This window comes from Neomonachus schauinslandi, chromosome 2 (genome assembly GCF_002201575.2).
Source record: "Neomonachus schauinslandi chromosome 2, ASM220157v2, whole genome shotgun sequence".
NCBI classification, from domain to species: Eukaryota; Metazoa; Chordata; class Mammalia; order Carnivora; family Phocidae; genus Neomonachus; species Neomonachus schauinslandi.
In genome coordinates this window covers 36186849-36210534 of record NC_058404.1, presented here as the reverse complement: position 1 = coordinate 36210534, position 23686 = coordinate 36186849, and the positions used below count along the sequence as shown (strand labels likewise).

The 23686-nt window shown below is 36.6% G+C and overlaps 1 protein-coding gene across 1 annotated transcript in view; it reads right to left on the bottom strand.

Annotated features, from left to right (window-relative positions):
* LOC110573135 (disintegrin and metalloproteinase domain-containing protein 5-like) overlaps positions 1 to 23686 on the bottom strand; it is a 145658-nt gene that overhangs the window by 31854 nt on the left and 90118 nt on the right. The window contains exon 13 of the mRNA XM_021681556.1: positions 16072 to 16267. Coding sequence (XP_021537231.1) covers positions 16072 to 16267 — 196 coding nt within the window. The remainder of the gene's footprint in view (positions 1 to 16071; positions 16268 to 23686) is intronic.

Genomic DNA, 23686 nt, shown 5'->3' with positions numbered 1-23686 from the left:
GTCAGCTGCCTCAGTGAGCCCTGATTCCCTAGCTCATAAAAGCCCTGGACAACATTGGCACAGAAAAAAAGCTGTGGTTTAAAAGAGCAACTAGAATATAAAGGAATTAGTCTCAGAATCCTGCCTCATGGCAGGGAAGCTCCTGGAACTCTACTTGAGTTTGTGGGGTTGGCAAGCACCACAATTTGCATCCTCTTTCCACCTTGATAGCATGGACAGGAGAGTAACCTAAGTTCCCTAGTTGGCCTACCATCTCAGTGAGCCCCATGACCCTAGCCCACACCATTCTCAACAATCCCACCAAGGTGGCCCAAACACTGTGCACCAGGACGCCCCTGGTCAGTGCTCACTACAGCTCCAGCCATCTTGCCAAAATGACACAGGTGCTAAGCACCTGGAGAACACACCAGGCCCATGCCACCTTGGCTACAGATGGCTTGCCCGGAAACCCCCAGCTCAGAATGCCCTGGGACCTCCCAGCCCACATCTGCTTCAGCTCCAGACTCCCCATAAGAGCAACCCCTGCACAGAGTGTCCTGGGATGCCTAGCCCTTACCCTGCCTTGCTCCAGCTACCCTGCCAGGGTACTGTCTGCATGAAGTGCCTTAGGACAACATGGACTGCACCAACCTCAGCTTCAGCTATCCTGCCGGTATGCCCTCTGTGGAGAAAGCCCTGGGACCCCCCCAGTTAGGAAAGAATAAAAATCAGAGTAGAAATAAATGAAAAGAGAATTTAAAAAGATAGAAAAGACCAATGAAATAAAGAGCTGGTTGGTTCTTTGAAACAATAAACAAAATTGATAAACCTTTAGCCATACTCATCAAGAAAAAAAGAGAGAGGACTCAAAAAAATGAAATCAGAATTGAAAGAGAAGTAACAACTCACACCACAGAAATACAAAGAATTACAAGAAACTACTATGAAAAATTATATGCCAACAAATTGGACAACCTAGAAAAAACATAAATTCCTAGAAGCATGAAATCTATCAAAACCAAATCAAGAAGAAATAGAAAATCTAAACACACATGAAATTGAATCAGTAATCAAAAAACTACCAAAGCATAAAAGTCCAGGACCAAAAGGATTCACAGGTGAATTTTACCAAACATTTAAGGAAGAGTTAATACCTATTCTCCTCAAACTTCCAAAAAATAGAAGGAAAGCTTCAAATACACTCTACTGCAGCCAGCATCACCTTGATACCAAAACCACATAAACACACGACAAAAAGGAAAACTATAGGTCAATATCTCTGAGGGACATACATGCAAAATCCTCAACAAAATATCAGCAAATCACATCCAACAATATATGAAATGGATCATTCATCATGATCAAGTGGGATTTATTCTGGGGATGCAGTGATGGTTCAATATTTACAAATCAATCAATATGATACACCACATTAACAAAACAAGGGGTAAAAATCATACAATCATCTCATTAGAAGAAGAAAAAGCATTTGGCAAAGTACAACATCCATTCATGATAAAAACCCTCCACAAAGTGGGTTTAGAGGGAATATACCTCAACACAATAAAGGTCATATATGAAAAACCCACAGATAACATCATACCCAATGGTGAAAAACTGAGCAACTTTTCCTCAAAGATCCGGAATAAGACAAGAATGTCCCACTCTCACCACTTTTATTCAACATATTACTAGAAATTCTAGCCACAGCAATTAGGCAAAAAAAGATATTAAAGGTATTCAAATTTGTAAGGAATAAGTAAGTCTCTATTTGCAGAGGACATGATACTGCATATAGAAAACCCTAAAGATTCCACCAAAAAAAACTATTAGAAGTAATAAATGAGGTGGGCAGAGCAAGATGGCAGAGGAGTAGGAGACCTGGATTTTGTCTGGTCTCAGGAATTCAGCTGGATGGGGATCAAACCATTCTGAACACTTACAAACTCAACAGGAGATTGAAGAAAAGAATAGCAACAACTCTCTGAACAGAAAAGTGACCACTTTCTGGAAGTTAGGACTTGCGGAGAAGTGAATCCGAGGTGATATTTGGGAAGATAGACGGCGGGGGAGGGGGCCTCCGTCGGCTGCTTCTCGCAAGTGATAGAGCCGCAGAGGACAAAATTGGAACTTTTAGAAGTCGGCTCTGCTGAGGGACGTCGCTCCAGTGGCTAAGCGGGGGGTTGGAACCCTTGTGGGACAGTGTGGTCTCAGGACCCTCAGGATCACAGAAAGACTCTGGGTGCCTGAGTGCGGCAGAGCCCCCAGGTATCGGAGTGGGGAAGCCAGCTGCAGAGACGCAACCGGGGAGTGGGCTCTCAGCTTGGGGTTGCCATAAACCATGATCCGCGGCACAGTCGGGCCACTGCTCCTCCAGCAGGGACCCAACAAGCGGCAGATCCAGGGAGACTCCCCTTCCTCCCCTGGGAGGAGCGGTGCAGGAGCACACCGCAGGGATCTCCTGGGTTTGAAGACTCCACACCAGGTCGTGTGCCAGGGATAGAAACGCTCGGGCAGAGGCCGGGTGAGCACGGAGCATGGCTGGAGACCAAGGAGATGGGAGTGACTGACTGCTTTTCTCTGGGGGCGCACTGAGGATTGTGGCCCCAAGTTCTCGGCTCCTCTGGGGCAGAGATTGGGAGTCCGCCATTTCACTCTCGTCCTCCAAAGCTGTATGAAAAGCTTGCAGGGAACAAAAGCTCCTGAGAGTAAACCTGAGCAGATTACTTACCCCGGCAAAGGCTATGCTGTCTGCAAGAGACTCATTTTAGATCCAAAGACACCCCCAGATTGAAAGTGAGGGGGTGGAAAACCATTTACCATGCTAAGGGACATCAAAAGAAAGCTGGGGTGACAATCCTTATATCACACAAATTAGATTTTAAACCAAAGACTATAATAAGAGATGAGGAAGGACACTATATCCTACTTAAAGGGTCTATCCAACAAGAAGATCTAACAATTGTAAATATCTATGCCGCTAACACGGGAGCAGCCAATTACATAAGGCAATTAATAACAAAAGCAAAGAAACACATCGACAACAATACAATAATAGTGGGGGACTTTAACACCCCCCTCATTGAAATGGACAGATCATCTAAGCAAAAGATCAACAAGGAAATAAAGACTTTAAATGACACACTGGACCAAATGGACTTCACAGACATATTCAGAACAGTCCATCTCAAAGCAACAGAATACACATACAGAAGAATGAAACTGGACCATTTCCTTACACCACACACAAAAATAGACTCAAAATGGTTGAAAGACCTCAATGTGAGACAAGAGTCCATCAAAATCCTAAATCCTAAAGGAGATCACAGGCAGCAACCTCTTCGACCTCAGGCGCAGCAACTTCTTCCTAGAAACATCGCCAAAGGCAAGGGAAGCAAGGGCAAAAATGAACTATTGGGAATTCATCAAGATAAAAAGCTTTTACACAGCAAAAGAAACAGTGAACAAAACCAAAAGACAACTGAGAGAATGGGAGAAGATATTTGCAAATGACATATCAGATAAAGGGCTAGTATCCAAAATCTATAAAGAACTTACAAAACTCAACACCCAAAGAACAAATGATCCAATCAAGAAATGGGCAGAAAACATGAACAGACATTTTTCCAAAGAAGACATCCAAATGGCCAATAGACACATGAAAAAGTGCTCAACATCGCTCAGCATCAGGGAAATCCAAATCAAAACCTCAATGAGATACCACCTCACACCAGTCAGAATGGCTAAAATTAAGAAGTCAGGAAACGACAGATGTTGGCGGGGATGCGGAGAAAGGGGAACCCTCCTACACTGTTGGTGGGAATGCAAGCTGGTGCAGCCACTCTGGAAAACAGTATGAAGGTTCCTCAAAGAGTTGAAAATAGAGCTACCATATGATCCAGCAATTGCACTACTGGGTATTTACCCCAAAGATACAAAAGTAGGGATCCGAAAGGGTACGTGCACCCCGATGTTTATAGCAGCATTGTCCACAATAGCCAAACTGTGGAAAGAGCCAAGATGTCCATCGACAGATGAATGGATAAAGAAGAAGTTGTATATATATACAATGGAATATTATGCCACCATCAAAAGGAATGAGATCTTGCCATTTGCAATGACGTGGATGGAAGTGGAGGGTGTTATGCTGAGCGAAATAAGTCAATCAGAGAAAGACATGTATCATATGACCTCACGGATATGAGGAATTCTTAATCTCAGGAAACAAACTGAGGGTTGCTGGAGTGGGGGGTGGGGTGGGAGGGATGGGGTGGCTGGGTGATAGACATTGGGGAGGGTATGTGCTATGGTGAGCACTGTGAATTGTGCAAGACTGTTGAATCTCAGATCTGTACCTCTGAAACAAATAATGCAAAATATGTTAAGAAAAAAAAAAAGAAGAAGATAGCAGGAGGGGAAGAATGAAGGGGGGGAAATTGGAGGGGGAGACGAACCATGAGAGACAATGGACTCTGAAAAACAAACTGAGGGTTCTAGAGGGGAGGGGGGTGGGAGGATGGGTTAGCCTGGTGATGGGTATTAAAGAGGGCACGTTCTGCATGGAGCACTGGGTGTTATGCACAAACAATGAATCATGGAACACTACATCAAAAACTACTGATGTAATGTATGGTGATTAACGTAACAATAAGAAATTTTTTAAAAAAGAAGTAATAAATGAATCAGTAAAGTTGCATGATACATAATTAATACACAAAATTTAGTTGCATTTGTGTACATTAATAATGAAGTAGCAGAAAGATAAATAAAGAAAACAACTCCTTTCACGTGCACCAGAAATAATATAATACCTAGGAATAAACCTAACTAAGAAAATGAAAGACCTATACTCTGAAAACTATAAAACATTGATGAAAGAAGTTGAAGACAACACAAATTAATGGAAAGATATTCCATGCTCATGGATTGGAAGAATCAATATTATTAAAATGTTCATACTACCCAAAGCAATCAACAGATTCTATGCAATCCCTATCAAAACACCAACAGCATTTTTCACAGAACTAGAACAAATAATATAAAATTTTTATGGAACCATGAAAGACCTCAAATAGCCAAAGCAATGTTGGGAAAGAAAAACAAAGCTGGAGGTATCAACAATCCCAGATTTCAAGATATTCAGCAAAGCTGTAGTAATCAAAACACATGGTACTGGAACAAAATAAACACATAGCTCAATAGAACTTAATATAAAGACCAGAAATAAACCCACACTTATGTTGTCAATTAATCTATGACAAAGGAGGCAAGAATATACACTGGGGAAAAGACAGTGTCTTCAATAAATAGTGCAGAAAAACTGGACAGCCACATGAAAAAGAATAAAAATGGACCATCTTCTCACACCATACACAAAAATAAATTCAAAATGCATTAAAGACCTAACTATAAGGCACAAATCCATAAAACTCCTACAAGAAAACATAGGCAAAAATTTCTTTGACATTTTTCTAGATTTGTCTCCCCAGGCAAGGGAAACAAAAGCAAAAATAAACTATTAGGACTACACCAAAATAAAAAGCTTTTGCATAGCAAAGGAAACCATCACCAAAGCAAAAAGGCAACCTACTAAATAGGAGAAGATATTTGCAAATGATATACCCAATAAGGGCTTAATATCCAAATTATGGAAAGAACTTATACAACTCAAGTCCAAAAAACCAAACAATCCAATTAAAAAATGAGCAGAGGACCTAGATAGACATTTTCCAAAGAAGACATGCAGATGGCTAACAGACATCTGAAAAGATACTGATCACTAATCATCCTGAAAATGCAAATAAAAACCAAAATGAGACATCACCTTACGCCTCTCAGAATGACCAGAATCAAAAAGAAAACAAAAAATAAGTGATGGAAAGGATGTAGAGAAAAAGGAACCCTTGTGCACCATTGGTGGGAATGTAAATTGGTATAGTCCCTGTTGAAAACAGTATGGAGGTTCCCTGAAAAATTAAAAATAGAAATATCATATGATCCAGTAATTCCACTACTGGGTATTTACCCAAAGAGAACAAACAGACAAAAAAAAAAATTGAAAAGTTATATGCACCCCTATATTTACTGCAGCATTATTTACAGTAGCCAAAATATGGAAGCAACCCAAGTGTCCATCAATATATGAATGGCTAAAGAAGATATAGTGTGTGTGTGTGTGTGTGTGTGTGTAATGGAATATTACTGAGCCATAAAAAATAATGAGATCTTGACATTGGTGACAACATTTATGGACCAAAGGGTATTATGCTAAGTGAAATAAGTCAGACAAAGAAACTATCATATGATTTCACTTATATGGGGAATCTAAGAACAAAACATATTAACAAACAAAAAGCAGAAACAGACCCATAAATACAGAGAACAAACGGATGGTTGCCAGTGGGTGTGGGGGGAAGATGGGCAAATGACTGAAGGGTAATGGGATAGACAGACTTCCAGTTATGGAATGAATAATCATGGGGATAAAAGGTACAGCATAGGGAATACAGTTAATATTGTAATAGTGTTGTAGGGTGACAGATGGTAGCTACACTTGTGGTGAGCATAGCAAAATGCATAGAGTTGTTGAATCACGATGTTATACACCTGAAACTAATGTAACATTGTGTGTCAACTATACTTCAATAAAAAAAGAGCTATCTAATTTTAAAATCAGGAAGGACACCAATGTTCATCTACTTCACCCTTTTATATGTTTAGTTATGTCTAATTTTAAAATCATAAAAAATTCAAATGTAATAATAGCTGCCCTATCACTATGACTTGGTGATTTAGAGGTGCATTGTGTTGATCATGTTAATCACATGTAATAAAACCTGAGATCTTTTGTTGTCACCACTATTAACTGGCAAAGGAGCTCCCTTCAGCAATTTCACAGAGTTTCATAGTTGGAGGACATGATCAATAAACTTCATTCTCTCTCTTGACACAATCCATACATGTAAAAGATGCTACAAAACAAGTCAAAATAGATTTGTGAGCAGAATCCAACTGTCTTTTGAAAAGACCTACTCTTGAACTCATCAGTAAGTAATTAGCTTCTTTTTGTTTTGTCCCAAATTACTGTTATTTGATTTGATTTGATTTGATTAAATCTAATTTGAACTTCTTGATTCCCACAAATTTTATCCAAGGGCCAGGATTAAAATGGTGCAAAATTTAAGGGGGTAGAGGAGCAAAAATTCAATAATCAAATAATATCTTAACTCAATATTTTTAAAAATCAAAATTAATGACAAGAAAAATTCATGATAAACAAAATACTACATTTTAGATAGGGACAGGTCATTGTCATATAACACTGCTTTACTGCCATTGGAACAGCTCTTTCCAATCAGCCCTTAGTTCCTTTGAGTGGCTTGGGGAGCTAGGTCAGTAACCTGCTCCATCTTCTTCCACACACTGGAGGAAAAGTGAAAGCAGCAAAATGCAGGTTATCTCCAAGATTGCTCCTGGGATCTCCCACCACTCTGAAAAACCCAACATCTTCTTTGTGGCCTTTTTCAGCTCAACTTCTGGGACTTAGGATGGAAGTATTTCTGCATTGTTCTCTTGACTATCAAAGCCCAGTGCTCTGGCTATCCCACTCCTGACCTAAATTTTCTTTTCTTCCCAAGACTATGTCTGCTCTGGTTCCATTACATAACTCTCCTGTGGCCCTAAAAGATTCAGGCCTTTTGGGCATCAACCTTCCTACTCTGGCCTCTATTTTGCAGGCTTTGAACTGATATCACTGCAAGACCCAAAAGCATGAAAGAAGACAGTGATTGGAAGTTAAGTTTGGGAAATTCTGGAACATGACCTTGACTCTGCTATTTCCAGAAGCCAGTGGGTGCACATTCTTAAACAGACAATGCCAAGAGCTAGTCACATCAGGAACTGCAATGACCTGCTGTGAGAATGCTGTTTGCAGAGATTCTGATAAGGTAGAGGCATCAAGAAAATGCATTTTTCACCTGGTAGGGCCCAGTAAAAGCCAATAACTGGGTTTTTCTTGTTTGTTTGTTTGTTTTGGTTTTTTCTTTGTGTCTGTTTTGTTTATGTAGCTGCAAGAATCTCTAGGGCAAAGATATTTATTTTGTAATTTTTATGTAATTGTTTGCCTTAGTTGTTAATTCTTTGTATTTTATAACTGACTGTGCTTCCCACCACATTTTATTCCCATGGCAGGACTGTAATGAAGGTAGGCAGGTATTTATGTTTCTGTTTATGGGTGAGGAGGCCCAGTTTCTTACACTTGGTGATACTTAGTGACATTAAGCCCAATGTTCAAGAGTATGAAAAGAAGCTACTCCTAAATATGTCCACATAGAGGGTTGCAGCAATTGAAGTACAGAGTAAATACAATCAAAAGGAAGCATCACTGGGGTGCCTGGGTGGCTCAGTCAGTTGAGTAACCGACTATTGATTTTGACTCAGGTCATGATCTCAGGGTTCTGGGATCGAGCCCCATATCAGGCTCTGCATTCAGTGGGGAGTCTGCTTGAGATAGTCTCCTTCCCTCTCCTTCTGCCCCTCCCCCCATTCTCTCTACTCTCTAAAATAAATAAGTAAAATCTTTATTTAAAAAAAAGGAAGCATCAACTTAGTCACCTGTGATTTAATATCTGAGACAGAGAGAGGGAAAAGGTGAGCTACTTCCATAAAATGCTTCCATGTAAAAATACTTCAGGCCCCACACATCAATGGAATTTATCAATAATTCTCTAAACATTAATGTATTGAATTCTCAAATCAAAAAGCATAGAATGGCTTAATGGACAATAAAACCAGACCCAACTACACTGCCTACAAGAGACTCACTTGAGCTTTAAGGTCACACAGAGGCTCAAAGTGAAAAGATAGTAAAATATATTTCATGAAAGGGGTAACCAAAAGAGAGCAGGGGTAGCTATATTTATATCAGGCAAAATAGACTTTAAGCCAAAAAACAGTAACAAGAGACTAAGATAGTGATGTAATTTAAGGAGGTCAATTCATCAAGAAGATATAACAATCAAATATATATGCAGCCAACAACAGAGCGCCTAAATATATTAAGCAAATACTAACAGCTCTAAAGGGAGAAAAAGACAACAATATAGTAATAGTAGAAGTCAACAACCACTATCTACAATTGATAGATCATCCAGACAGAAAATCAACAAGGAAATGTTGGACTTGAATCATACATTGTTCCAAAGGGAACTAAGAGACATATTCAGAATATTCTATTCAACCACAGTAGCATTCACATTATTCTCAAATGCACATGGCACATTATCCAGTACAGAGCACATGTTGGGTCACAAAACAAAGCCTAGAAATTTTAAGAAGACTGTCAGTCTTTTCTGACCACAATGGTTAAAACTAGAAATCAATAACAGAAGTAAAACTGGAAAATTAAAAAAAATATGTGCAGATTAAACAATATACCCCTGAATAACGAATGGTTCAAAGAACTTATCAAAAGAGAAATTAAGAAAGGTCCTAAATAAAAATAGAAGCATAAGGTAGGAAAACTTATGGAATGTTAAAGACTCCAAATAGTCAAAGCAATCCTGAGAAAGAACAAAACTAATGGCAACACACTTCCTAGATTTCAAACTATACTACAAAGCTATAGTGATAAAAACAGTATAGTACTGGCATAAAAATGGAGAGACCAGTGGAACAGAATCAAGAGTCCAGAAATAAACCACACAGATACAGTTCAGTAATATTTGACAAGGGTGCCAAGAAACTCAATGTAGAAAAGAAAGTCTCTTCAATAAATGGTGCTGAGAAAGCTGTATAACCACATGCAGAAAAATGAAATTAAACCTCTACCTTATACCTCTCATAGAAATGAACTGAAGATAGATTAAAGACTTAAACATAAGACCTGAAACAATAAAACTCCTAGAAGAAAACACAGGAAAAGCACTCCTTGACATTGGCCTTGGCAGGGATTTCCTGGATATGACACCAAAACCATAAGCAACAAAAGCAAAAATAAATATGTGGAACTACATCAAACTTTTTAAAAAGCTGTTTCACAGCAAAAGAAACAATCAATAAAATGAAAAGACAACCTAAAAGAGGAAAGGAAATATTTGCAAATCATATATCTTTTAAGGCATTAATATCCAAAACATATAAAGAACCCATACAACTCAGTAGAAAAAAAAAATCAAATAAATTGAATAGAAAATGGGCAAAGGACCTGAATAGACATTTTGCAAAGAAGACATACAAATGGCCAACAGGTACATGAAACATCACTGATCATCAGGTAACTGCCAATCAAAACCACAGTGAGATATCACCTCACACCTGTTATGTTTGTTATTATAGAAAAGATAAAAATAACAAATGTTGGCAAGGATTCAGAGAAAAAGGAACCCTTGTATACTGCTGGGAATGTAAATTGGTTCAGCCACTACTGAAAACAGTATGGAAGTTCCTCAAAATCTTAAAAATAGAACTATCATATGATCCAGCAATTCCACTTCTGGGTATTTATCCAAAGGATTTGAAATCATGATCTCAAAAAGGTATGTTCACTCCTATGTACATTGTAGCCTTATTCACAATAGCCAAAATATGTAAACAACCTAAGTGTCCATTAAGGAATGAATGTAAAAGAAAATGTGATATATCTATATTACTCAACCATGAAAAGCAGAAATTCCTGCCATTTGAGACAATCTGGATAAACCTTAAAGGCATTACACTAAATGAAATACATCAGAGAAAAATAAATCCTATATGATATCACTTATACATAGAATCTAAAAAAGCCAAACAGAGAAACAAGGAGCAGTTTGGGGTTTTGCATAGTAGAAATAGGGAAATATTAGTCAAGGGTACAAACTTCCAGTTATAATATTAATACATTCTGGAGATCTAATGTACAACATTTGGTTATAGCTAATAAACACCATATTATATACTTGAAAGTTGCTGAGAAAGTAAGTCTTCAAAATTCTCACCGCAAAAAAAAAAAGGGTAATTATATGGCGGGATGGAGGTGTTAACCAATGCTATGTGATAATCATTTTGCAATATCTGACTGTATCAAATCAACATGTTGCATGCCTTAAACTTACACAGTATTATATATCAATTATATCCTAATAATATTGGAGGGAAAAGATATTTCAGAGGGAAAAAGACATCAGCAACATGGCAGTGTAGGAAGCCCTGGACTCTCCTTTACACTCACAAATTCACTGGTTCAGCTTCAATTCATGGATTAATTTTCTTTGTGATGAACCCTAAATTAAATGAAAGGCTCCTTTACTCTGGGAGAATGCAAAACCAGACTCACCAAAGCCAGTAGGGAGATTCAAGACACCCTCTCATCAGCAACCTTACCACAGTGCAGTGTCTTACAAGCAGGAAGAGATCATCTAGCTCGCTGCTTCACCCAGCAGAGAAGGATTTGCTTGGAAGTCCAACATGCGTACATTTTCAAGGGGGCTGCCCAAAGACCTGGAATCTGTATTGCCAGTTCTGGGAGCTCTGATGGGTCTGAACTGTCTAGATGTCCAGGGACTATAGGGGTGGCAGCTTGAGCTAGTAGTCATCAATGGTACTCCCTCTGCTCAACACCAAGTGAGTGGATAAATAATCCCAGTTCTCAGCTTCCCCCTTGGGAGGCAAAGACTTGATCCATTCATCCAGAGCCTGAAGTACCAAACAGAAATCATGAAGCTGACAATACACTAACAACTGAAAAATGCACTAGAGGGGTTCAATAACAGACTAGATCAAGCAGAAGGAATGATCAGTGAACTCAAAAAGAGATCACTGGAAATTATTAAGAACAGCAAACAAGATAAGAGAATGAGAAAGAGTAACTAAAGGGACTTATAGGGCACCATCAGTGAGACTAATATATGCATTATGAGAGTTCCAGAAAAAGAATAGAGAAGGAAAGGATCAGGAAGCATATTCAAAGAAATAATGGTTAAAGAACTTCCCAAGTCAGAAGAAGGAAATGGATATCTAGATCGAGAAAATCCAAAGAACCTCAAATAAGGTGGGCCCAAAGAAATCCATAACAAGACACATTATAATAAAATTGTCAGAATTCAAAGACAAAGAGAGAATTTGACAGAAAAAAAAAAGTGACTTCTCACATACTAAGGAACCCCCATAAGGCTATGAGGGAATTTTTTAGCAGAAACCTTATAGTCCAGAAGGCAGTGGGATGATATTCAAAGCACTGAAAGAAAAAGCTGCCAACAAAGAATACTATATCAGGCAAAACTGCCCTTCAAAAATTAAAGGGAGATAAAATCATTCCAGACAAACAAAAGCTAAATGAGTTCATGACCACTAGACCTCCCTTCCACAAAATGCTAAAGATAGTACTGCCAGCATTATGGTGGCATAAGACATCCCTCCTTTTTGTGCCTCCCTTTTAATAAAAAATCCACATATATTTATTATACACCAGGTCTATTTTAGACACTCAAGGAAGAACAGAAGATGGAGAAAGATAGTTCCCAAGCTTTAAGAAATTAAGGATTTACATATAAACACATAAAACATGATATTAAAAGAGCTAATGGGCTTCAGAGTAAGGAAATACTGCAATGAAGCTTTAAAAAACTTTTAGCTGGGGTGCCTAGGTGGCTCACTAGGCTGTGCCTGTCTTCGGCTCAGGTCATGATCTCAGGGTTCTGGGATCGAGCTCCATGTAGGGCTCCCTGCTCAGCAGGGAGTCTGCTTGTCCCTCTCCTTCTGCCCTTCCCTCTGCTCATGCTCTCTCTCCCTCTCTCCCTCAAATAAATAAAATCTTTTTTAAAAAGCTTTTTAGCTGAATTATTTTAAATAATATTAAAGACAGATAGTGTCTACATATCAAAAATTGGGGGTTTTTTTGTCTTTCCACAAATTTTATTGTGTTAAAATACAAAATAAAGTTTACCATCTTAACCATTTTTAAGTGTACAGGTTAGTGGTATTAAATACATTCATGTTGTGTAGCTGTCACTACCATCCATTCATAACTTTTCATCTTGTAAAACTGAAACTCTATACTTATTAAACAATAACTCTCCATTCCTCCTCCTCCCAAGTCCCTGGCAAATACCATTATACTTTCTACATCTATGATTTTGACTATGTTAGGTACCTCACAGAGTATTTGTGTTTTTGTGACTGGCTATTCCACTTAGCAAAATTGTCCTCAAGATTCATCCATGTGTATAATATTGCAAAATTTCTATCCTTTTTAATGTAGAATAAAATTCCATTGTTTGTATATACCACATTTTTCTTTTTCCATACATCTATTGATGGACACTTGTGTTGCTTCCAAATTTTAGCTATTCTCAACAATGCTGCTATGAACATGGGTGTACAAATATCTCTTCCAGACACTGCTTTCAATTCTTTTGGTTATAGTCTCAGAAGTAGGAATGCTGGATCATATAGTAATTCTATGTCTAATTTTAGAGGAACAATCATCTAGTTTTCACAGCAGCTTGTGTCATTCTACATCCCACCAATACTGCACAAGGGTTCTGATTTCTCTATATACTCACCCATCCTTGTTGGAGTTTTGTGTTGTTGTTGTTGTTGTTGTTTTTGTAGCCATCCTAATGAGTGTGAAACTGTGGTTTTGATTTACATTTCCCTAATGATTAGTAAAGGTGAGCTTCTTTATCTTATTTGGAGAAATGTCTATTCAAGTTCTTTGCCCATTTTTGAATTGGACTATTTGTTTCTTGTTGTTGAGTTTTAGGAGTTTTCCATATATTCTGGATATTAATTTCTTATCAGATACATGATTCATAAATATTTTCTCCCAATGAAACTATAAAACAGCCAGAAAGCAATTAATAAGATGGCCCCTTGTTTTGGGCCAGGTAACTCTGTTGTAGGAACTGTTTTGTGTATTGTAGAATGTTTAGCAGCATCCCTGACTTTTACCTTCTAGAAGCTAGTAACAGTCCTGCCCCAGTTGTAAAAAACAAAAATGTCTGCAGGCATTGTGTCTAGTAGGTAAAGGCCATGAATACTGCTGAAAGTACTACAATGCACAGAATGTACTACAATACACTATTCCCACCTCTCACAACAAAGAATTATCTGGCCTAAAATATCAATAATGTTGACATTGAGAAACCCTGATGTGATTGGTGGGTTTGTATGCACATTCCTTTAGGTGCTACACAACTTCATTTGGTGACAAATACTCCTAATAATGTATGTGACTTTACAACTAGTGAGACCTCCTACCTTTTAGAGGATAAACATCTCCACAAAATAAATGATGCTAAACCTTTAACATCATTTTATATTATACCTAAAGATTAAGTTTCTGCATATGCAAAAATAACACTGAAGAGCATACCATAGGAGCTAGACTTCTACAAAAACAAAATTTGCTAAGGAATTTAGAAAAGGACACACATTTTACCCCATAAGAAAATTTTGGTCAGAAACTAACAATTTAGCGGCACATAATGATTTGTGTTAGGTCTGTGAATAAGACTTTATTGGCTGTTGCCTATAAATCATATATCATTCTTATCTTGGAAAGCTAATGCCTTCAGAATTCTATTAAGCCCAGGGTGCCTGGGTGGCTCAGTAGTTAAGCATCTGCCTTCTGCTCAGGTCAGGATCCCAGGGTCCTGGGATTGAGCTCTGCATCAGGCTCCCTGCTCCTCAGGAAGCCTGCTTCTCCCTCTCCCACTCCCGCTGCTTGTATTGCCTCTTGCTGTGTCTCTCTCTGTCAAATAAATAAATAAAATCTTAAAAAAAAAAAAGAATTCTATTAAGCTCTACTCAAGACCTTTCTGGTTAACCAGTGTCCATGGCAGATCACAGATGACCTAGTCAAAGAATTTTAGTTAATTTGGATTGAAATACAGTTATGGTTGAGGAAAATTTTTCAGCTCCAAAACTTTCAATTTCCTTTTGCCCCCAAGCTCTGCAGGAGGCTCACAAAATGTGATTGTTTTTCAAAAATAAATACAAAACCTAATTGATAGTCAGGCCCAGACTTACCATGTCCTAAATGCATTAACACAAGTAATCACTAGGATTGGAGATATATTTCTTCAAAATCAAGATGCTTTAGATATTATACTTATCTCCAAGAAATTTGTAATACTTTGGGAGAAGACTATTGTACTTAAATATCTGTAGTTCTCACAGAGAGCTTTAAATCACTCAAAATCACTGCTAATACTAAAGAAACAATAAACAAGATAAATAACTTGGGGGATATGTAGTTGATATCCCACTATATGGATCTAAATTTATCTAACTAGAACTGAAATTTAGTTTCCTGATTTTACTTAAGGAAACACTGAATCATGGATCTGAAGTAATTTTCTGTTTCTCCTAATTTTACTGGCCATTTGTTTGTTTGCATCTCAATTACGTTTTAAATACTAATGTCACCATTATCTTGCCAGATAACACAACTATGATTCCTATAGAAAAGCAGAACAAAATTATAATATCACCAAAGTCTCTACCTCATCTCTTCCTTCAATTCCTGTCATTCATATAGATTTACATAATACTTAGGTAGGTACACAATACATATGACCTGGCTAAGGAAGACTTAAAGGGAGGACTGAGAATAAAACATTTTACTCTCTCAAAGAACATGAACTGTGTATGTTCAGGAAATTGTATATTTCAATGAAGCTAATGACCTACACATTTACAGGAAACTATCAAAGTGAACTAGACAGGTCATAAACTGAAGCACTCACTCATGAGCAAGCCCCTTTGAATAGACCCACACTTGAAATACACACAATTAGTTATTAGTTCTGCTTTGTTCTAGTAAAAACCTTGTTTCATTTAAGCCTAAACTAAACCCCACCACCACCAATTCTATATAATCTTCTGAGAAGCTGCATTTCCACTTGAGGTTTCTTCCTTTGCAAACAAGAATTCCATATAAATTAAGGGTTTTTTCTTTTTTTTTCAGAATCAAGAAAATTTTATTTCCTTTTACACCAAGGGGCAAGACTTCACTCATTAACAAATTATATTTACATTTTGTCCTATAAAATTGAATAACAGAGCTTAGAATAACCAGAATTTAGGAACTAAGAAGAAAGTTTTGGTCATTACCTCCTCCAATCAAATCTTTACACTGTTTGCTATGTATCCGACATCGTCCTCCATAACAGAAGGCATCACCTGAATCACAACTCTGTCCATCACGTGCATAAGTGTCAGGCACACAGTGTGAGGAAACCCCATTGCAATATTCAGGGAAATCGCATTCGTCCAAAGACTTCCTACACTGTATACCAAGTGGCTTTAGCTAGAAGGGAAAAAGGAATATAAGATTATGCAGCAATGATACTCAACTTTTCTTTCCCTTCACGCTTTAATTTTTCATTTTTTTTTCTAAGTTGCTAAGAGCAAGGAGAAAATTAAATCTTGTTAGCTACTTAAGCATTGCATAGAAATTTAAATAATTAAATTTACTGTGGATAAAAGAGTGGGTAAGAGAAGTGAGAAATTCAAAGATAAGTAGACTACCATAATTATAAAAAAAAAGACAAAAACTAAACCTAAGCAATTAATATAAAAATCACTTCAAAAAATTACTTTCAACCCATCATGGCTATGCTTGTGTGGACATCCTTTGGTTTCTCCATATGCTGTCCCTTCAAGCAGAAATCAGCAACCATTTACAAAATAATAAATACACATCATAAATGTAGATTTGTTAAGGTAATTTAAGGACACACAAGAAAAGGTTTATTTCACATATCCATTCCAAACAACTATAAAAAATAACTTCCCCAATTATACATCTCTGATCTCTTCAGTACTTACTCTAGCTAATTCCTTCCAGGATTTGCTTTCTGTATACCTGTCTTTGCCAACAAACTTCCAAATATCATCACTGCAAACACTTTCCTCAGCCTAAACCCCAATTCCTCATGGCTATCCTATGCAAACTAAGTCAAATTTGTTCTAGCTTTCAAAGGTCCTAGAGGCCCAACTTCTATAACATTCACCACTCCCCAAAATAGGTTTTCTGTATACATTTTTTCCATGTTGTCAACAAGTATTTGCTATATTTTACAATTCTGACACAAATTCTTCAAGTGATGGGTGGGAAGACAAGCATAATACTTGAGTCACCCAAGCTTAAGTAGTTAACATTCAAATCAAAACCAATGATCAAAATTACTTCTAAAGGAAAATACATATAAGTATAATGAAAAAGTATTAATATCAGTTTCTTTAAAATATGCTTCCTTTTATAAATATGTATAAATGGCAATATTACATTCATTCTAATTTCTTCTATTGTTTCGACTATTGTTTGTAGCAGTTTAAGGGTCACAGAAAATACGAAGTGTAAGTACAGAGATTTCCCATATAACCCTTGGCCACACATACAAAGCCTCCTCTCTTATCAACATCTCCACCTGGAGTGGTACATTTGTTACAGTTGATGAACTTACATGATACATTATAATAAGTCAAAGTCCATAGTTTACATGAAAGTTCTTTCTCATACATTTCATGGGCTTAAACATATGTATAAGGGCATGTTTCTATTGTTATGGTATCATACGGAGTATTTTCACTGCCCTCAAAATCCTTCATGTTCTGCTTATTCATCTCCCCTTCAGTTCCTGGCAACCACTGACCTTTTTACAGTCCTTTTCCAGAATGTCATATATTTGAAATCAGTGTGTAACCTTTTCAGATTGGATTCTTTCACCCAACTTCTTTTTCAATACTTATAAATACCCAGTTCCTCAAATGCTCTTTGAATGAAGTTTTATCATCCTACTTGCTCCTCTATTAAGAGGTGTTCATGTTTCTTTACTTGGTTCCCTAATTCCAAAGTGGCCCTAAAGCTTAAAAATGGATGATTCCCTTTTACTGAGTGTTTTCTCCTAAAATCTTTTTGTGTGTGTTTTTTATTTTATTTGTAATTCATTTTTATTCTTGCCAAGACTGTCAGTCTGTACATGCAAGGTGCAATTCACTGTCAGGACTATGTTCCTTTACACAACTAAATAAGGAATGGGTGGGTTAATTTATTGCCTCTGACCACCACACCAGCCTCATCTGAGTACCCCCACAACTAGCCACCCCCAGCACACTCACACCCTGTAGCCAGAACCCCAAATTCCCCAGCAGATGGCACACATGAGCCTCCAACAAATGGGCACAATCCTGCAGACAACATGGATATCAAGAGCTGGCTTGACTCTGCTGAATTGCACAACTTTGAACACTTTAGGGCACTGCCTCAGGGAAAATTTATGAGAGGCTCTCCATAGCCAGACTGGCTTTCTGGAATTGAGAGAAGGTGTACAGTCCTAATCTCCACGCCGCCCCCCCCCCAAGAGGTGTGGAACAACCCCAGCAGAGGAGTGGAACAAGCACACCCATAAAAAAGGTCTGAGAGATACCCAAAACTCTAGCTGGGCTGACTGGTGACTGGCTTCTTTCTCTCTCAAGGCCAGTTAGTAAACATTGGAAGAGATAGCTCTTCTTCAAATGTGAAGGCAGAAACATAAAGAATCAAGGCAACATGATGCCAATAAAGGAATAAAATCGAGCTCTTGTGGAAGACAAATGAAAGAAATGGAAATGTACAAAGTGTCTGACAAAAAATTAAAAATAATCACCTTAAGCTCAGACAAGAGAGCACAGATAGACAAATAAACAAAATCAGGAAAATGATAGATGAACAAAATGAGAAGTTTCACAAAGAAATTATTTAAAACAAAAGAACCAAACAGAAATTCTAATCTGAAGAATACAATGACTGAACCGAAAAATTCCATTGAAAAGCTTCAAGGGCACAGTTGATCAAGCAGAAGAAATAGTGAACTCAAGGGCAATTATTTAAAATTATCCAATTAGAAGAATAAAAAGAAAAAGATTAAAGAAAGCTTATGGTACTTACAGGACACATCAAAAGAAATAACATATGTGCTATGGGAGTCCCAGAAAAAGCAGTGAGAGAAATGGGCAGAAAGTTTATTTAAAGATATAATGACAATTTGCCAAATCTAGAGAGGAAAATGTATATAAAGCTAAAAGAATTCTTCAAAAGACACATTACAAATAAATTGTCAAAAGTCAGTAACAGAGAATTTTGAAAGTAGTAAGAGAAAAGCAACTCATCATATACAAGAGAAACCATATAGGACTATAAGCAGATTACTCAGCAGAAACCTTGCAGGACAGGAGAAAATGGGATGATATTTTCAAAGTGCTGAAAAAAAAACAACTACCAACCAAGAATACTATATCCAGGCATGCCTGGGCAGCTCAGTTGGTTAGGCGTCTGACTCTTGATTTCAGCTCAGGTCATGATCTCAAGGGTCATGAGATGGAGCCCTGTGTCAGGCTCCAAGGTCAGTGGGGAATCTGCTTGAGATTCTCTCTCTCTCTCTCCCTCTTCTGCTGCCCCTCCCCCACCACGTGTGCGTGCACATGCTCTTTCTCTCTCTCTCTAAAATAAATGAAATAAATCTTTAAAAAAAGAAAGGAATACTATATCCAATAAAGCTATCATTCAGTAATGAAAAAGAGATGAGACTTTCCCAGATAAACAAATCTAAGGGAGTTCATCATCACTATACATGTCTTACAAAAAAATGCTAAAGAGAGTTCTTCAAGTAGAACTGAAAAAATTCTAATTCACGGGGCGCCTGGGTGGCTCAGTCGTTGAGCGTCTGCCTTCAGCTCGGGTCATGATCCTGGGGTCCTGGGATCGAGTCCCACATCGGGCTCCCTGCTCGGCGGGAAGCCTGCCTCTCCCTCTCCCACTCCCTCTGCTTGTGTTCCTGCTCTAGCTATCTCTCTCTCTGTCAAATAAATAAATAAAATCTAAAAAAAAAAAAAAATTCTAATTCACAATATGAAAACACAAAAGTATAAAAATCACTGGTAAAAGTAAGTTATAGTTAAATTCAGAATACTCCCACTACTGTAATAGTTGGTGCATAAATCACTTTTAACTCTAGTATAAAAGTTAAAAGATAAAAGTATTAAAAATAACTATAGCTATAATAATTTGTTCATGGATATGCAATATAAAAGGATGTATATATGACATCAATAGCATAAAATGGGAGGGGATTTTTTTGTATGAGATCAAAGTTAGTTGTTATCACCTTAAAATAGACTGTTATAACTATAAAATGTCTTGTGTAAGCCTTGTGGTCATCACATACAGATACACACACAAATACCTGTAGTGAATATACAAAATATAAAGAAAATTAAAGCATACCACCACAGAAAAATCATCAAATCACAAAGTAAGACATTAAAAGAGGAAAAACAGGATAAAAACAACAAAACAAACAAAAAACAATTAATATGGCAATAGCAAATCCTCCCTTATCTATAATTACTTTAAAAGTAAATGAATCATAACCAAAAGACACAGAGTAAGCAGATTAATTAAAAACAAGATCAAACTATATGCTACATACAGGAGACCCACTTAAGTCTTTAGGACACACAAACTGAAAGTGAAGAGATAGAAAAAATAGCTCGAGCAAATGGCAATCATACAGAGCAGGGAGGGCTACATTTATGTCATACAAAATAGACTCTAAGTCAAAAATGGTCACAAGAGATAGAGAAAGTTATTATATAATGATAAAGAGGTCAACTCATTAAGACGATATAACAATTGCAAATATATATGCACCCAACATCAGAATACCTAAATATACAAATATTGACAGAATTAAAGAGAGTAGGTGACTTCATCACTCTACTTTCAGTATTGGCTAGATCATCCAAAAAGAAAAATCTATACCAGAACAGTGGGCTTGAAGTGGGCATAGACCTAATGGACCTAACAAACACATACAGAATGTTCCATCCAACAGCAACAGAATACAAATTCTCCTCAAGCACACAAGGAACGTTCTCCAAGGTAGATCATAGGTTAGGCAAAAAAAATAACAAGCCTTAACAAATTTAAGAAGACCGAAATTATATCAAGAATTTTTTCTAATCATAATGATGTTAAACTGGAAATCAATAGTGAAAATTCACAAATATGTGGAAATTAAACAACACACTCCTGAACAATGTATTAAAGTAGAAATCAAAGGGAATCAAAAAAATATCTCAAGACAAATGAAAAATTGAAATCTAACAATTAAAAAATTAAGGAATGCATTAAATGCAATTCTGAAAGGAATATTTATAGTGACAAACACCTACAATAAAAAGAAGGAAGATCTTCTTAACATCTCAAGGAACTAGAAAAAGAACAAACTAAGCTCAAAGTTACCAGAAGAAAAGAAATAAAGTTTAAACAGAAATAAATAAAATAGAGATGAGAAAAACAATAGAAAACATCAGTGAAACTGAGCTGGTTTTTGTAAAGATAAAATTGATAAACCTTTTGCTAAACTAAGAAAAAACAGAGAAGACTCAAAGAAATTATAAATGAAAGAGGTGACATTACAACAGATATCACAGAAATGCAAAAGATCATAAGAGACTACTATATATATATATATATAAAATCATATAACTTAGAAGGGATAAATTCCTAGAAACGACCTATCAATTGAATCATGAAAAAAAAATAGAAAAATCTAAACAAACCAATAATGAGTAAAGAGATCAAATTAGTTATCAGTTAAAAACCTCCCAACATAGAAAATCCCAGGATCAGATGGCTTCACAGATGAATGCTACCAAACACTTAAGGAATACTTAATGCTAATCCTTTTCAATCTCTTCCAAAAAACTGAATAGGAAGAAAAACTTCCAAACTCATTTTATGAGGTCAGAATTATCCTAATACCACAGTCAGACCAAAGTACCAGAAGAAAAGAAAACTATATGCTAATGTAATTTTGACCTGATGAACAGGCCTGATGAACATAAATACAATAATTCTCAATAAAATACTAGCAAACCAATTTCAACAGCACATTAAAAGGATCATTCATCATGATCAATTAAGATTCATCACTAAATTCAAGGATGTTTGAACATATGCAATTTAATAAATGTGATACAACACATTAACAAAGTGAAGGATTAAAAATAATATGATGTATTATATGTTGGCTAATTGAATTTAAATTTAAAAAAATGATCATCTCACTAGATGCAGAAAAAAAAACATTTGACATAATTCAACGTATTTTCATGATTAAAAACTATCAACAACTTAGAAGGAATGTACTTCAACATAATAAGGGCCATATATGACAAGCCCTTAGCTAAGACAAGGGTGCCCTCTCTCACAACTCTTATTCAACTTAGTACTGGGAGTCCAAGCCAGAACAATTAGGCAAGAAAAAGAAAAGGCATCCAAATAGGAAAAGAAGCAGTCAGGTTGTCTCTGCAGATGATATTATCCTATATATAGGAAACTCTAAAGACTCTACCAAAAAACTATTAAAAATAATAAGTGAATTCAGTAAAGTTGCAAGAGAATTCAGTAAAGTTGCAAGATACAAAATAAAAATATAAAAATCAGTTGTGTATCTTCATACTAAAAATGTGCTATCTACAAAAGAAATTAAGAAAAAAAAATCCCATTTACAACATCAGCAAAAAGAATAAAATTCTTAGGAATAAATTTAATCAAGGAGTTATAAGACCTGGATACTGAAAAATATAAAACACTGATGAAAAATTCATGAGGACACAAATAAATGGAAAGATATCCTTTGCTGATTTTGCTTTGTATTTTTTTGCTGCAATAAAGCATAGTGATGAGTATGCTCTATGCTGAATGCTGTGAGTCCTCCTACTGAGTCATTAAACCTGGGGATAGGGGGTGCCTGGGTGGCTCAGATGGTTAAGCATCTGCCTTCAGTTCAAGTCATGATCGAGTCCTAGGATCAGTTCCCTGCTCAGTGGGGAGTCAGTTTCTCCCTCTGCCTCTCACCCCTGCTCATGCTCTCTCTCTCAAATGAATAAATAAAATCTTATAAACAAACAAACAAACAAACAAACCTGGGGATAGTACTGGGGACCTCTGACAAAGAGGAGAATTGCTGCCTTAACAATACGGTTTTCCAGTCCCTTCACATGGAACATTTTACCATTTATTATTTAGATGTTCTTTTTTCTCAGCAATGTTTTGTTAAGTGTATATGTTTTACATTTCTTTTATTAAATGTGTTCCAAAGTACTTTTCGATGACATTATGAATGAAATTGTTTTCCTAATTTCATTTTCAGATTGTTCACTTCTATTATATAGAAATACAGTTCATATTTGTATCCTGTGACTAACTCATTTATTTCAAAGGTATTTTTGGTATCCTGTGACTTTGATTAACTCATTTATTTAAAAGGTATTTTTAGTAGATTCTTTAGGATTATTTACATACAGGATCATGTCATCTGCAAATAAGGAGAGTTAGTTGTACTTTCTACCCTTCCAAATTTGATGCCTTTACTTCTTCTTCTTCTTACTTAATTGTACTTTTTAGAATCTCTAGTACAATGTTTAATAGAAGTGATGAGAACCTACCTCCTTGCTTTGTTTCTGACTTTAGGGGGAAAGGACTCAGACTTTCATCATTAGTATGTTAGCTCTAGATTTTTTACAGATGCTCTCCATCAGGTTATGATCCTTCCTATTTCTAATTTGTTAGTAATTTTATAATGAGTGGGTCCTTTTTCTGCATCTTTTGAGATTATCATGTGTTTTCCTTCATCTGATTAATATGGTGTGTTATATTAATTAAACCAACCTTATATTA